The 15,501-nt window shown below is 37.9% G+C and overlaps 1 protein-coding gene across 1 annotated transcript in view; it reads right to left on the reverse strand.

The window, feature by feature from the left end:
* Nucleotides 1-15,501, reverse strand: part of LOC125236937 (probable serine/threonine-protein kinase HSL1) — a 139,287-nt gene that overhangs the window by 14,349 nt on the left and 109,437 nt on the right. Inside the window, exons 7-12 of the mRNA XM_048143856.1 lie at nucleotides 4,040-4,212; nucleotides 3,869-3,919; nucleotides 3,696-3,746; nucleotides 3,058-3,139; nucleotides 1,982-2,144; nucleotides 1,790-1,851 (exon numbers count right to left, since the gene is read on the reverse strand). Of these exons, the coding sequence (XP_047999813.1) occupies nucleotides 1,790-1,851; nucleotides 1,982-2,144; nucleotides 3,058-3,139; nucleotides 3,696-3,746; nucleotides 3,869-3,919; nucleotides 4,040-4,212 (582 nt within the window). The remainder of the gene's footprint in view (nucleotides 1-1,789; nucleotides 1,852-1,981; nucleotides 2,145-3,057; nucleotides 3,140-3,695; nucleotides 3,747-3,868; nucleotides 3,920-4,039; nucleotides 4,213-15,501) is intronic.

The raw sequence follows: 15,501 nt of genomic DNA on the forward strand, positions 1-15,501 counted from the left end.
TACATAACACGCTGTTACCGACGAAATTGGGCTATACATATATAATTATTTAAATATAAATAATAATGTCAAATCCATACTAAAATTACAAATGGGACAGGGTGTGTGTCTGTTTGTTTGTCCGTCTTTCACGGCAAAACCGGAGCGACGAATTGACGTGATTATTTAAGGGGATTTAGTTGAAGGGATGGAGAGTGACATAGGCTACTTTTTGTCTCTTTCTTACGCGAGCGAAGCCGCGGTCAAAAGCTAGTTTATTATAAATGGGAAAAGCTGGTTACTCTATAATCTGAAGTGGAAGAATTCGTTGTTTCACCAAAGATAATGTGTGTTTGTTTGTTTGTCCGTCTTTCACGGCCAAACGGAGCGACGGATTGACATGTTTTTTAAGTGGAGATAGTTGAAGGGATGGAGAGTGACATATGCTACTTTTGTCTCTTTCTAACGCAAGCGAAGCCGCGGGCAAAAGCTAGTACAGCACGGGTAGCATGGTCGCGCGATAGACGATAAAATATCAGGCCGTCCCTGTCGCACTATTAGTAAGTGCGATTATAGGGACGGCCAGATGTTTTATCATTTATCACGCGACCATAATTGCCTGCCTGGACCAGATTATATTGATGATAATTATTATTTGTAACCATTTAGTTAATATTGTCTTCAGTTACCGCGATAGTTACTCATGAAATAAAAACTATGAAAACGGATTAAATCGCGTATAATGAGTATGAGTTTAAAATTCATCCCGATGTTTCAAACACTTTACAGCGTTCGTGGTCAACGGGTGACTGAGGAAAAATTACAATGTGCAAAAGCTACCCATATTCTTGTATATAACCATTTAGTTGTTGAAGAAAAACATTCACACAACAATAACATAGGTCAACCAGCTCAGTAAATGCAATACTTTACTAATACTATGCCCACACTATGACCTATGTACATAATGTATTATACCAGACGTGTAATATTTTATTTTATCAACAAAGGCATAATAAAGGATTGTATTGTATTTTTGTATGAAAATAAAAAATAGGAAAGCAATATAGTAATAGTCAAATATTCCATTAAAAAAATAAAAAATACTTAATAAATCCATAAAAGTTCAAATGATTAAAAAAACTTCGGACGAAAAACGGACTCGAACCCACGATCTTCTGCATCATAGTCGGTCGTTTGACCGAGACGCCATTTCGATTTACATTAGCAGTGTCGAAATACACGATATGTATCTTTGTTGACAAAATGCGTCATTATTTCTGAGTCTGCTTGAGTTAACTAAACCAATATCTTTAAATAATTACTTGTCAAGAGCCAAATGTCACTGATGACAATGTCAACTAAAAATGCGCGAAATATGACGGCTCTGTGTCTGTACACAAAATTTGGCACGCACATTTACGTAAAATTAATAAAAAATTCACATGGATTTGTCCATGATTTCTGTATGAAACAATGTATTTCATTCACTACCGCGACGACGGATAATGTATAGTAGATGTATGCGCATATTTTTATTTAGTTGTAGTGTGCGGTGACTAAATAAATGGTAGATGTTTTTTGTATGGAAAGCGAGCCACCTTAATTGTGAATATGCTTGTGGTTTGCTAAACCGTCACTGATTATCGATAAGGGGGAGGAAGAGGAAGGGTTTTCAAATTAAGATAAAACCGAATACATAGCCTGATGGATGACCTATTTGGATGTTGATGTCCATTCCATTCTTGACTCAAACTGTAGGGGCCTCTTGGAGAGTCGCCTAGGGACAGATGTGTTTGGGAGCGTGTGCGTGTGCACTTGGAGACACTTTGGATACTCGAAGGACGGGACTCTTTTTCACAACTATGTAATCTGTTTATTGGAGACTCATCTAGGAACAGCTTGTGTGTTTGAGTGCGTGAGCTGGGGGGATTGTTGTAAGCTCTATTGGAGATTATTTGGACAGCTTTTGCAGTTTCTTTTCTTGCAGTCTAGGACTCACCTAGGAACAGTTTGTCGCTGTGTTTGGGCGCGTGCGCCGGCGAGTCTGTGGGCGGCATGCGTGTGAACTCGTCCGCGAAGTTGCGAGTGTCTGCTGCATGTTCTAAGGCTGGGACGAAGGGGGCGGGGATCTCGCGACGAGCTACCGCATCCCAGTCGAGGTTCTGAAAGAATTGAGTTCAAGTGTTAGGCTAGTAACACTGGAATGTCTAATACAGAAATGTGACGTTTGCATAAAGTTGGACTAATAACAGAGGCGGCTCACTCCGCGATTCTATCGCCGCGCTACAAGTACATGCTGGCGGCCGCGAGTTCGCGGCCTAATCAGGGGTGGCGCGAGTTCTCACGGAACACACGTTCACACTTTCTATTGTTACTTTACGTCGCGAGTTTTTTAAAAGTTTTATATGCGATGTCCGCGTGTGAATGGCTAATGGTGCTTAGTTATTTAGACATCATGAATAAAATAGGACAATCTTACACAGATCTACTATTGCTTAAGTCCCACGGAGAAGTTCAATGAGGTTTGTTCAATGGGACTTAAACAAAAATATATAAATACTGTATATATATACCTAGAAAGTACCCAAGACTGGAATATAATAGCATACCTAATAAGCTTTGATCATCGTTACACTGCAGGCGTCCATAGCTTACGGTGACTGCTTTCCATCAGGCAGACTGTATGCCTGTTTGCCATCGGTGGCAAACAGGCATACAGTCTGCCATCGGTGGCAAACAGGCATACGGTGGCTTGCAGCATAGAGCATAGTGGCGTTTAGTGTTATTAAAAATAAAACACTAAACGCCACTATGCTCTATGCTGCAGTCGACTGACGGCGACGACACACTTAACATCTTCAAACATGTTCATTGATTACAACTATATGCGTTGCACCGACGGCAGAACACTGTTTACAGCTTTTGTATCTTTATCGTACGCCCAATTTCGACAGATACAGAACTTTTATACGATTTGCATTACATTAATGTATTACGTAAATTGCAAATTCAATGTGCTGTCCAAGTAAATGTGACCAAACACCATGGACACTAACCTGACAACAAAGATCTAACCTGGAAAAATGGATGCCTCTTCAGTTCGTCAGCGTCGCTCTCGCCTCCACCGAGGCGCCGCCGCGGGTCTTTTACTAGCAATCTGAAATCATACAACAATTTTTAGAATAGAATAGAATATCATTTATTCGTAAAAAGAATGAAGTGCCACGAAATGGCCTCATCTTAGCGTGTTGCTGGTGACTTCCAGCGCTGATCTACACATGAAAAGTGATCCAAAAATATAGAGCAGCATTTTAAAATTGTGGATCACAAGTTAATATTTACTGAGAACTGAAACTACTGAAACTACCATGGAATTTGAACGTAATAGAAGATATTAAGACTCCTTTTTATTAATCTTCTCCTCCTCCGATCTATGCGCTTGGTGATCTCCTGCTGCGTTATATCTTCTTACGTTATGAACACTGAAGCCACTGAATCTATCAGGAGTACCTAGATGTAACCACCAAATACTTATACTGATTTTTTCACTTACTTCTGAATACTTCAGGACTAACTTCTATTTATAGGCACGGGGTATCTACACCGGACAATGCGCTTGACCTCCTGTTGCATCATCTCTCCTCACACTATGAACATTGAAGCTTTATGAAGAGTACCTTAATCTGACCACCCAATAAACTAATTTCACTTACTTCTTAATAAAGTCCTGAACCTCAGGACTGACTTCAGTAGGCACGGGGTAGCTACACCGGACAATGCGCTTGGTGATTTCCTGTCGAGTGTTCCTTTCTCCTTCTACTCTAAACGATGAAGTCCTGTGAAGAGTACCTTAACTCTGACCACCAAAAATACTAATTTCACTTACTTCTTAATAAAGTCCTGAACCTCAGGACTGACTTCAGTAGGCACGGGGTAGCTACACCGGACAATGCGCTTGGTGATTTCCTGTAGTGTTCCTTTCTCCTTCTACTCTAAACGATGAAGTCCTGTGAAGAGTACCTTAACTCTGACCACCAAAAATACTAATTTCACTTACTTCTTAATAAAGTCCTGAACCTCAGGACTGACTTCAGTAGGCACGGGGTAGCTACACCGGACAATGCGCTTGGTGATTTCCTGTTGGGTGTTCTTTTCTCCTTCTACTGTGAACGGGGAGGCGCCAGTGAGGAGCTCGTAGGTTAGGACGCCGACTGACCACCAGTCTACTGCCTGTGGACAAAAGAGAGTAGGTTTAGTATGGTGTTTAAAGAGCTTATCGAATATCGTCGTTGGCACTTCTGGGTGAAACTACAGGGTGAAATAAGGACCAGCCATACTTTGCATAGTGACTTTTGAGGTCATAATGAACAACTTTTATAATGGGACCAAATTTGAAATCACGTAAAAATGTTGGCTGTTCTATAGAAATCGGTCGGAATATATGGAACAGCCAATTGCTTGTGCTTCAACCCTAATTCCTCGTAAAATATATGAGAGCTCCTTAAAAAACAGCGCACAGCGCGTCATAATACTAATAGTAAACATGTAACAATAATCTAATAACTCTAATATGATGCTAGTATGTAGGTGCCCTGAATTCGCAGATCAGCCTACATAAACGCGCCCTACTTTGCTTATGGCGATAATAATTCACCATATCCATGAACTTTGCTACTTTATCTTATTGAGCCGTTACTATATTCAGACGGAAGACAATCTGCAAACGCTTTTAATCTCAAATAACTGTTTTTAAACCGTGTTCATGATTTAAATCAAACATATCAAATGTGACTCTGTCGTCATCATATATACATATCGAAACAGTAGTTGTACTCAAAAATATCTAAACTCTTGCACTAACGCTTTGACAATAGAGGAGTAATCAAATATTGAAGAGATTCTTGGCCGCTTCGATATATCAGATAAAAACTATACCAGACTTTTTGCAGAATATTACAACTAAGTAAATGGCCAATATGTATTAAACATGATTGAGTACATTCATTATGCCCAGAGTAAGGGGCTCTCTTAAAATACCAGTTCGTCGGACGATATAGGCCAGTTATTCGGCTCTGTTGCTTGCTGTGGAACCTTTTAAAAGAATGAATAGATCATTTTAGACAGTTCGCAAGCGTACCTTTGCTGTACCTATTATAAAATAGCGGATGTGCCAACGGAAAGATGCAGCACCTTTAGATTCCCCATTCTGTGTTCTGTCAATGGTCAAGAAGACAAGTCAAGATGGTATAGCAATGTATAAATGTAGCATCATTTGGTATAGTTCGTAAGTTTAGCTACGTTTGGCCACTGATGTGTTATAAAATAACGGATATGAACACGGATGGATTTAGCACCTTTTTGCAAACACTGCGCTCCATTAGTTTTGTAGGGCATGGTTCAAACGAGTCAGTTGATCGATCCAACGGTCGCTATTACACTTACAACACTATGTTTAAGAGTTATAACATTCCCATGAAAGAGTAATTGTAAAATCTCACTTTTAAATACATACAATCACGCCTGTATCCCATAAAGGGGCAGGCAGAGCATATGAAACCACTCAAGATTCAGTGCCACTCCCGTCAATGACGGAGTTGAAAGAAACGAAATTATGACATTACAGTGGCAGGTTGCCAGCTTCTCGCCCACGCCACAACCCAACCCATATCCCACAGTCGACTTCTACGACGCCCCCGGAAGATAGGGGATGGTGAAATTCTTAACCCGTCACGACACGAGGGCATAAGTCTTATTTGTGCAATGATTTATGACGTTTCTACATATCCATGCTCAATAGTATCTTGATATTTTTCAACACCATGGTTGCTAAGTACACACTTCCTTCATTCGTGCATAAATTATAACCATATTGCCAATAATATCATCAATATAACAATAATATCTATACATATACTGACGCGATTGATTGTCTATAGTCAACGAGCCAAGCGACCAAGGCAATCTAAATACACATAATCAATGGTGATATTATAATTCCTAAACATAACCAAACTGTATGGTATAAATAAACATTAATAGTTAAAGAATCTATTTCCTTTACAAATGTCGTTTTTCTACAAGCCGATGGTGGCCGAGTGGAGCCGATGATGCCCGAACGACTGGCTTCCGTGGCCGGACACAGTACTGATATTATCAGTTCTTTGATTTGAAAAGTTTAAAACTGATATGAAACGAAATCAATGATGAGATGACGGGTGATAGAGAAGTATGGAAGAAGAAGACATGATGCGCCGACCCCAAAAAATGGGATGAAAGGCAAGCGAATGATGATTTAAAATGTACAGGTCAATTCACAGGAATTGGCACGAATGGAACGAATGAGTAAATGAAAATGTCTAAGTGTGCGACAGATTAACCAAGAAAATAATGGCTGTTGACAGTTACGACTGCATACCTATACAGGTGTCACTCACACAATAAAAGTTTCGTTCATTCCATTCGTGCCAGCTTTCGTGAATCAACCTATAATATCACCTTGACTTGCATGACATGCTATTTATTCGACTAATATTATTGTTGTTCATCGGACGTCTAGTCTTCAATGCAAAATTATACAAGTAGAATTCGTGTCGTACGTCTTGACGCAACAAGTTACTATGACAACAAAGCGTCGATATGTCTTGACATATCGACGCTTTGTTGTTGTAGGTTAAGGTTGAAGGTTATGTCGTTATAACTATGCATAATATGCATCACACTTGGATTTTGTGTGAATAAAAAATACTGCAAGCAATTTACCTTAAGATTTTATACCGCTTCTTGGTACAATCGTATTCAGTCCTGATAATGCAAGAGATATTTTTGTTCGCGTAAGTGTGTAGATGTAACGGCGCATGTACTGCTAGTAACTTTCAGATGTATCTTCCGTTTCAAGTTGTGTGGAAAAATAAGTACCAAGCAATATGTAGTGTACAGCAAGTGCAGGTACTGTTTAAATAGACTGTGAAGGAACCTTGGCGACTGATATTGTTCTACCGTGTATCGTTGTGTAATGAAAGAGTGGAGCAGATTATAGGTTTGTTTATCATAACCTTTGCAGGTACAAATAGAAAGTAGCTAAGGGAATTGATGGTTTTTTTACTGTCTTTGTTGCTGCTTCGGGTTATTTCTTGAAGGTTATCTATGAAAAGCACTTATTTCTTCTGAGTTTTAGAGTAGTTGGGAAGGTCAATGAGTAATTGTTCGAATACGTACAGTTGGAGAGAAAAAATACCTTTCCTGCGTAGAAGTTTGTATGTATTGCTGACTGTATGTACGTTAATTATATTATACTACTGTTTCCTTCTTTAACATCTGTAAACCATACCCTTTTTTGTGAATAATTTATTGATAGTTTGATTACGAGTACCTACTATCATTCGAATACACACACACACATTATACACATGATTTGCCCCCAAAAAACATATCAGTGACTCAGTGCCAGTGACTGACATAATAAAATATATGTAGGCTCTAGTTAGTCTTGTGTTATTCTTATTAATCTCGATGGCGAACAATTCTTAAATAATCTTAGATTAAATCAAATTATTTTCATTGAAAGTATTTTAATTTGTATTTTTTAAGTAGTCTCACTACTATTATACTATATAAACATTAAATAAATGTCATATTACAAAGAAGAAGTGACCAAGGCCTCAAAGTGTTCCGAGCTGGAATCGAATCAGCGTACTCCGTTAACCCGACGGATGCCTGTAAAACCACTCGGCCATCGGATCACGAAAGCAAGGGTCGAAATTTCCAAATATATGACACAATTACCGAAGGCTTATGGCGCCCCCCGCCATCTCTGAGGTAGAACCGAAACTATAGTTCGACCTCCTAACTAAATCAACACATGTCAATCAACAACAATTTGAATCAACAACAATTCCTAAATAATTGATCGTAAACACAGAAAAAACTTCTGTTGATAATATTTAAGGGTCACTACCACTACCGACTAGGCTAGGCTTAGATAGATAGGTTGGGATGAGACTAGCCCAGGACCGGGATAAGTGACGTACACGATGGAAGGCCTATGCCCAGCAGTGGGCGATTAAAGGCTGAAATGATGATGATGATGGTCCTTTAATTACGTACTTAAGATAACTCTCATGATCATCACCTTCCAGTTTCAACTAGCAAATACATTATCACCATTACTCATCTACAAATTTCTTATTTCACAAAGCCACATCAGTCAAGTCAAACTGAATCTTACATCAACAGTTTTAAGTACATTTTACAAGAAGAGTCACACCGGAACCGAACCTTGAACGTGGCAGGAGCGAGGCCGCAGCCACACGCGGAAGGTTACAGTAATCGTTACCTCAGAGAAATATAGACTTTAATATCGTTTGAATAAAAGTTCAATTTTAACAGTAGTGACTAAAAGTATTGATTTGAGGAAGTAATTTGAAGTTTAACAGCTTGTAACAAGTTGCAAATTTGATTAGCAACGCTCAGTAGGTCAGTTATACCTAACGTTTTTTTTTTTTTGCGAACCGCGTAGCGACTAATCTTATGTACGAACTTCATTGAATAGGTTGCTATGGCGATAATTTGATAATTATTTTGAACTTTAAACGTGTAGTAACAAAGTTTAACTTCTGTTGAGGATGTGTGTAACTGTAAGTTTAATCGCAGATAAGTGAAGACTAGAAAGAATGTTCTATTGGATTTAAATTTGCAATATTGAGGCGTAAAGTTCAAACGATAGATAAAAGATAAATAAAAGAATATGTCAGTTATGCTAATCTACTCTTTATATGCAAAAAAGTGACATAACGGAAGTGCCAATCAACTCGTTAGCGAGTCATATTATATTAATAACAGTATGATGCAATTTTGCAAATTGAATAAAATAATAAGTACAAATTACGCATGTACATAAACTATGGAAATTTCCTAAAAACACAAGTCATTAGAAACTTAGAAAGTTAACTGCCACACATTTGATATTCAACCAATTACTATGTTGATGTAACATACTGGCAACATAGTATGTAAAATAAGAATAAGACAAGTCATACAACATAGGCGTCTTGCACGTGCGAGCATTGTTCTATAGGAAACGACCGGTTTGTTCTTTTGTTTTGTTTGTGTGGAAAAATGGCGGCGTGCCGAATTTTAGGTATTTTGATACATTACAAGCAAGTTACAGGGGTATTTTCAGAATTTGGGACCCCCCAATTAGCGTAAGTTGTTAACAAAAATTAACTCACTGTCACTTTTGTGACGATAATTAAGGATGAAATTTCAATAAAAATATTGTTTTTGTGTTAATTACACAAACTTTAAGCTATAATCTACATTCAGAATATGAAAAAAGTAAATTTTTAGACATACTTTATGCTTAATTGTCGTCACAAAACTGACAGTGACTTAATTCCTGTTAACAACTTAGGCCGTTTTCACATTATCCGATCCGATATCGGATGTCGGAAGGATTTCAATAGAAAAAATCCAAGATGGCGCCTGTAATGTATGGGATATCGGTCCGACATCCGATATCGGATCGGATAATGTGAAAACGCACTAACGCTAATTGGGGGGACCCAAATTCTGAAAATGCCCAGATATAGTGCGAAAAGATTTTCCTTCGTATTTTTCCGGAAAAGTTCGTACCTGGGCGTTTTCCAAATTAAATCCCGAAAATCGAATTTCACCAGATCTGGACGTGTCTGGGCTCATTCTACTCAGAATCACGAGCTGATTCGATCCATCGACGATAAAAAAAATGTCCTAATATTTTTTCTCCTTTTACGTCACGATTTTAGTATGAACTTACTACGAGCGTGACGTATTGCCACAAAAACTCGAATTTTGTATGGAAAATTTGGGACACATTTTGCAATAAATAGTACTTACGTCGACCGATCGAATCAGTCTCAGTACATTCTGCACACGAGATGGCGCGCAAACAAAACGTCATGATCAGGTGAAAATTCGATTTTCCGGGACCTAAGGATTTAGACCGATTTTTCACCCCAAAAACGCCCACCTATTTGTCATGCTAAGTTCAGACAGTGTACTGAGGCTGACTGAAATAGACGTAGTGCGAAAACTGTAACTTTTGATACATTAAACTATATATTTTCCTTGTGGTGGGCGGGTTAAGAATTTCACCATCCCCTTTCGTCCCGTGGGTGTCGTAGAAGTCAACAGTGTGATTGAATTCAATTGTCTTGTGTTGTGGCGTAGGCGATATGCTAGCAAACTGTGAAGAAAAGAATGCTTGCAAATTTGTGCCATTATAGCATTGCTCCCGCGAAAAGCGAATAAACTATAAATATAAATATTATAGGACATTCTTACGCAGATTGACAACGATACATATAATATACAAAAACTTATATACATAGAAAACATCCATGACTCAGTAACAAATAACTGTGCTCATCACACAAATAAATGCCCTTACCTGGATTCGAACCCGGGACCGCGGCGTAGCAGGCAGGGTCACTACGCGCTAGGCCAGACCGGTCGTCAAACTATGAACTATCGGTTATAAAAACGAACAAAAGATAGTCAAATGTTATTTGTAAGCTTTCTGTACTTCCTTATGCAACTCGCTGTACAAATTGTATAGTTTTATAATATAGATTAAGGTATTAGTGCGACGAAACTGCGTCCTGTAACACAGGGTTTCCTAGCTCAGGACACAGGGTCGCAATTTTCTGTAATTGTTAATTTATATAATAAACTTTTTTCATTTTTTTTTTTCATTTTCAAAAGATAAAATAAAAGGTAGACAAAAGATATTTAGTGAGCGACTATTTTTTGTTCGTTTTTATAGCCGATAGCTCATAGTTTACTCGCTTTGGTGGGACCAGTGCCTATTTATATTGTGGGATTTCTTAGAATTTTTTCATTTTTTTTTTCATTTTCAAAAGATAAAATAAAAGGTAGACAAAAGATATTTAGGGAGCGACTATTTTTTGTTCGTTTTTATAGCCGATAGCTCATAGTTTACTCGCTTTGGTGGGACCAGTGCCTATTTATATTGTGGGATTTCTTAGAATCTAACCACTCATTATTATGAATTGGCAAAGTCAGGTAAACACTAGAACAATCTAGAGTGCTAAACAATAGGTATAAAGTAACAAACAAAGCCTAATTATTATGTATTGTAACCGGGTTAGCGATAAACGAACGCGCTGACACCGAAACATTTGCCTTATTTGCTTATTACAGTTATAGGAAATACGTACCATTATTTACAAGATATGGTCAAAATATGTACAAAGGTTCGAAGAACATAAGGGTGCCTTTCCACTAGAGATGCGTTACGTGGATGTGTTTATCCACCTTATCATGTTCATTGTCCCACAAAGCATAGCGCTAGTGGGAACGGGTTCGAACAAGCTGATTAGTGGATATCAGACGCATCCATAGCAACGTAGCGTAGCCGATCTCTGGTGGAAAGGCACCCTTACTGCCAAAAAACAATAATGATTATGTAAATGCAGAAAAGCCATCATATAATAAATAAATAAATAATAAATAAGTAATATATAGGCAAACAAATGCTAATTAAATTATTGGTAACTAGTTAATTTACTTAGATTTTGAGAAATCAGACAAATTATTGAAGTCTACAAGGAGTCTCGGCGTCATATAATTTTCAGACAGACCGTCTACAGTTCTTGACCAACGAGTCTGTGTAATGCAATTGCACAGTAAATATAATATAATATAGCACACTATTTTTTTTACCACGTATTCAAATCAAAACAACATATTACATAAGCCTAGTAACCAATACATATTTTTTACTACAATGACCACTTAGGTACTTATTCATCTACATTCATCTACTTGATTCAATGCGATAACTTAGAACATGTAATTCGATTTGTACTCACAACTTACGAACTGTTTTCAAAAGGTCTTATCTCTCTATGAAAACCATATAAAACCTACATTTTTAAAATAGAGTTGTAACGCACGCACGACGCCAAGTATGATCATAAATCGATAACTGGCATACCACAGTTGACGACACGGCTCCATCATCGAATAGCGAATTTGATATAGTTTATGTTTTATGTTATAATATGACGTCATTCTGTATGCAAGTATTTAATCGTGCATTATGTAGGTGATATGTGCATGCATACGTCATATCAGTTAAATGATATTTAAAAGAATTTCTGAAATATTAGTGAAACCAACGATAATTTATATAGGACTAGCTTTTAAACATCCCACATAGCTATTTCGACACTATAATCGCGTTAGAAAGAGACAATAAGTAGCCTATGTCACGTAATCTCCATCCAACGATCGTCTTAACTATCTCCGTATCCCTTAAAAATATAACGTCAATTCGTCGCTCCGTTTTGCCGTGAAAGACGGACAAACAAACAGACACACACACTCTCCCATTTATAATATTAGTATGAAAGTATGAATTTACAGTCTCCATACTAAGAATCATATTTCATTTTTTCAGCGCCACCTATTAAATACTATCATAACTACACTGATGATGCCTTCAAATTTATTTTTTTCAAAATGTGTATTATTATGATATCACGATATTAAAATAAAGAAGCATGTCATTTCATTTGTTCCTATAAAAAATAAAAGCACGCAAAAATATTTCTGGAAAATATGATTTTGACACTTCCAGGCTGCGAAACAGCGCCATCTAGTTTTAAACCTAAAAGGCCCATACATTACGGGGTACGCTTTTTTGTATGTAAGTATATATAGTATATATAGTATATATAGTATATATATAGTATAGTATAGTATAGTATGGATAGTATGGAAGTATGGATGGATATGACGTCATTCTGTATGGCTTTTCTATCCCGTATTATATGGTCCTCGGTGAAACCAAGCTAAAGTTGACAACGATTTTGACGTTGTAAGTAAACGCCATAAATTCGTGTTTGTCGTTTATAATAACCACACGTTGGTTACGCACACATACAAGTATCACGGTTTAAAAGGAATTCTTCGATATCATATGCGTGAAAGCAAAGTTACCAATACTCGTTTAGATATGACGTTGGTCCAATATGTCTTCTGGCGGATCTCCTTTTGACTTATATGCTTTCTTAAGTGACAGAATGTTGAGAAACTCTGATTAATATATCCGGTTTTGTAATAAATTATCAGAATATTAAATAGTAGGATGATAGCACAGCCACACCTCGGACACTGGCGATCAAATATATGAAAGAGGCGCGTTCCTAGCACACATTCTAAGCTCGTGTAGGTGAACGCGTACCATGCTTGTATGAGTGAGATATGACAGGTCGACTGCTCGCATGTAACTGTGAGGTAACCGAGAGGGGTGGGCGGCACTTTCAGCGGGGAGCGGAGTGGCCATACTGTACGATAGTACCTACTCTTTATTATACCGTGACGCAATAAAGTTCTGCATATATATTTTTGGGACTTCAGCTGTATTCAAAGCATTGTGGCTGACTGTACTTCTCACACACCTTGACATAACCATACTTGATCATGACAATGGTGCTACATTGTCTGTTATCACTGTTATACCTAATGTTATGTAACATGTGAGACAGGGACAGCATAAGAAAACACTATAAGTATCATGAATCTAGTTAGAACTATGCTAAACTCATTCATCCAAGCATTCTCGGCTCAGTACTACTATGAGGCATGAGCAATTATGAGGGTTGGCACAACAGGCCCCGTAGCCGAATGGCATTACTGCGACGCGAAACGCCCCCGAAACGCCGCAGAAAGGTAGCCTGGCTCTGTCGCGCCAATACGCAAGAGCGATAGAGATAGATAGCTATTACGAAAGAGATATTATCGTAAGCGTTTCGTGAGCGTTTGTGCATTCGGCTACGCACACTGGACATCTCTTACGCACGCATAACTGACAACCACAGTACTGGTACAGTATAATAAAGAGTCTTATCTCACTCATAGAAGCATGGTACGCGTTCGCGGATCGCCTACACGAGCTTAAACTGTGTGCGTAGGAACTTACTTCTTTCATATATGATCATCATTGTAGGAGGTCTGGTATTGGCCGACGTTGCTTTTGCAAACACTGATGAATTGTCAACAACTATCACATTTTGACAAATCCAGGACAAATGACTCAGGGCTTGCTTAATGCTGAACACGACCACATCCTGAGACGAAGACAGTGAAGCTGCTAGATCATAACTCACGACGTCAAGTATCCAGGGCTGTCTACTATGACATATCTATTTAAAGTAACAGCTTGCCTACTCCCAACTCTGGTTAGTGATTAGATATACCTACAGCTTTCTAAGGAGTTCTTAAGGATATTTGGAAAGAAATAGAAACTAGAGGAGATTCGTTGAACGACCTACAGAATTCTATTTAATCTTGGCTTTGCTCAAAAGACCTAACAGAGTTCCATCGCTCTATTAGGTATAAGTCAATTCACTACCGAAAAGATTGGATCCGAAATCCGAAAAGATAGACGAATGAAGGGCGTTTTTTGTTCATTTATTCTTCACTACCCCAAAAAGAGATGTTTAGCGATAATAGCGATAAAATCGCCTGATTTCTACCATGGTTGAAATTATTTCATTTTTGCGTAATAGTGTAATAAATAATGTTCTTATTGAATTCTTTATACATCTAAAGAAAGTTTCTTTATACAAAAGAAAGTTTCGGAACCGAAGTCGCTTCAATACCAAAGCAGTCGTGTGAATGACTTCTCGCCGCCAACCCTGCGAATCTATGAAGCAACGCGGCTCGGTAGCCCATTTCCATTGTCTTATGCAACGGCCGGCAAATAGGACGCGTTCGACACACAAACCTGAATCCGGTAGATTTACACAGATAGGTAACTCGGCCGTTGGATGATTTGTAATAAGTGTAATGCGTAATACGGACCATCGTTATCAAGGGAGTCAACACCATTGTTCCGTGATGGGAGAAAGTGAAATCGCAACCGAGCGCTTGATCATATCGTGTGTGGTATCAAATTAAAGGGCTTTGCGAGTAGTTTATAAATATATATCACATTATAGGACTTTTTCTACTTGATCTAACAAAATATGAGAAAATGTCCAAAAGTGGTAATAATTGTACCGGTGAAGGCTCGTTTTCAAAAAATTGGCAAAAATCAATAATAGCAATTTATAATCACTAAGGCATAACAGCAATTTAAGTAAACGTTGCAGATTAATTTAGTATAAAACTTACTTCGATGTGATGTAGATTTTCAAAGAAATTGTCACTTAATTTTAGGTAATTTCTGAAAAAAATTGAATTCGCCTTAGGCTAGTTTACTCTTTTTCAAAAACTTAAAATAAAAATCTAGTCTGAAATGATTGTGGTACAGGTTAAGGAATCCGGGCTTGAGTTTATGTAGTTACGTATTCTCAATAATTTGGTCGCACGTAGGTATCATTTTCGGTTAACAAATGGCTATCAAGAGGCCTCAATCACTTTTTTTAAATGTTGTGAGTACCTCCTACAACTACATACTTACTACTGAGTCATTCTGTTACTGTAAGAAATTTGTACCTACAACCAGTTAAA

The sequence above is a fragment of the Leguminivora glycinivorella genome, chromosome 20, assembly GCF_023078275.1.
Source record: "Leguminivora glycinivorella isolate SPB_JAAS2020 chromosome 20, LegGlyc_1.1, whole genome shotgun sequence".
In the NCBI taxonomy this organism is placed as follows: Eukaryota; Metazoa; Arthropoda; class Insecta; order Lepidoptera; family Tortricidae; genus Leguminivora; species Leguminivora glycinivorella.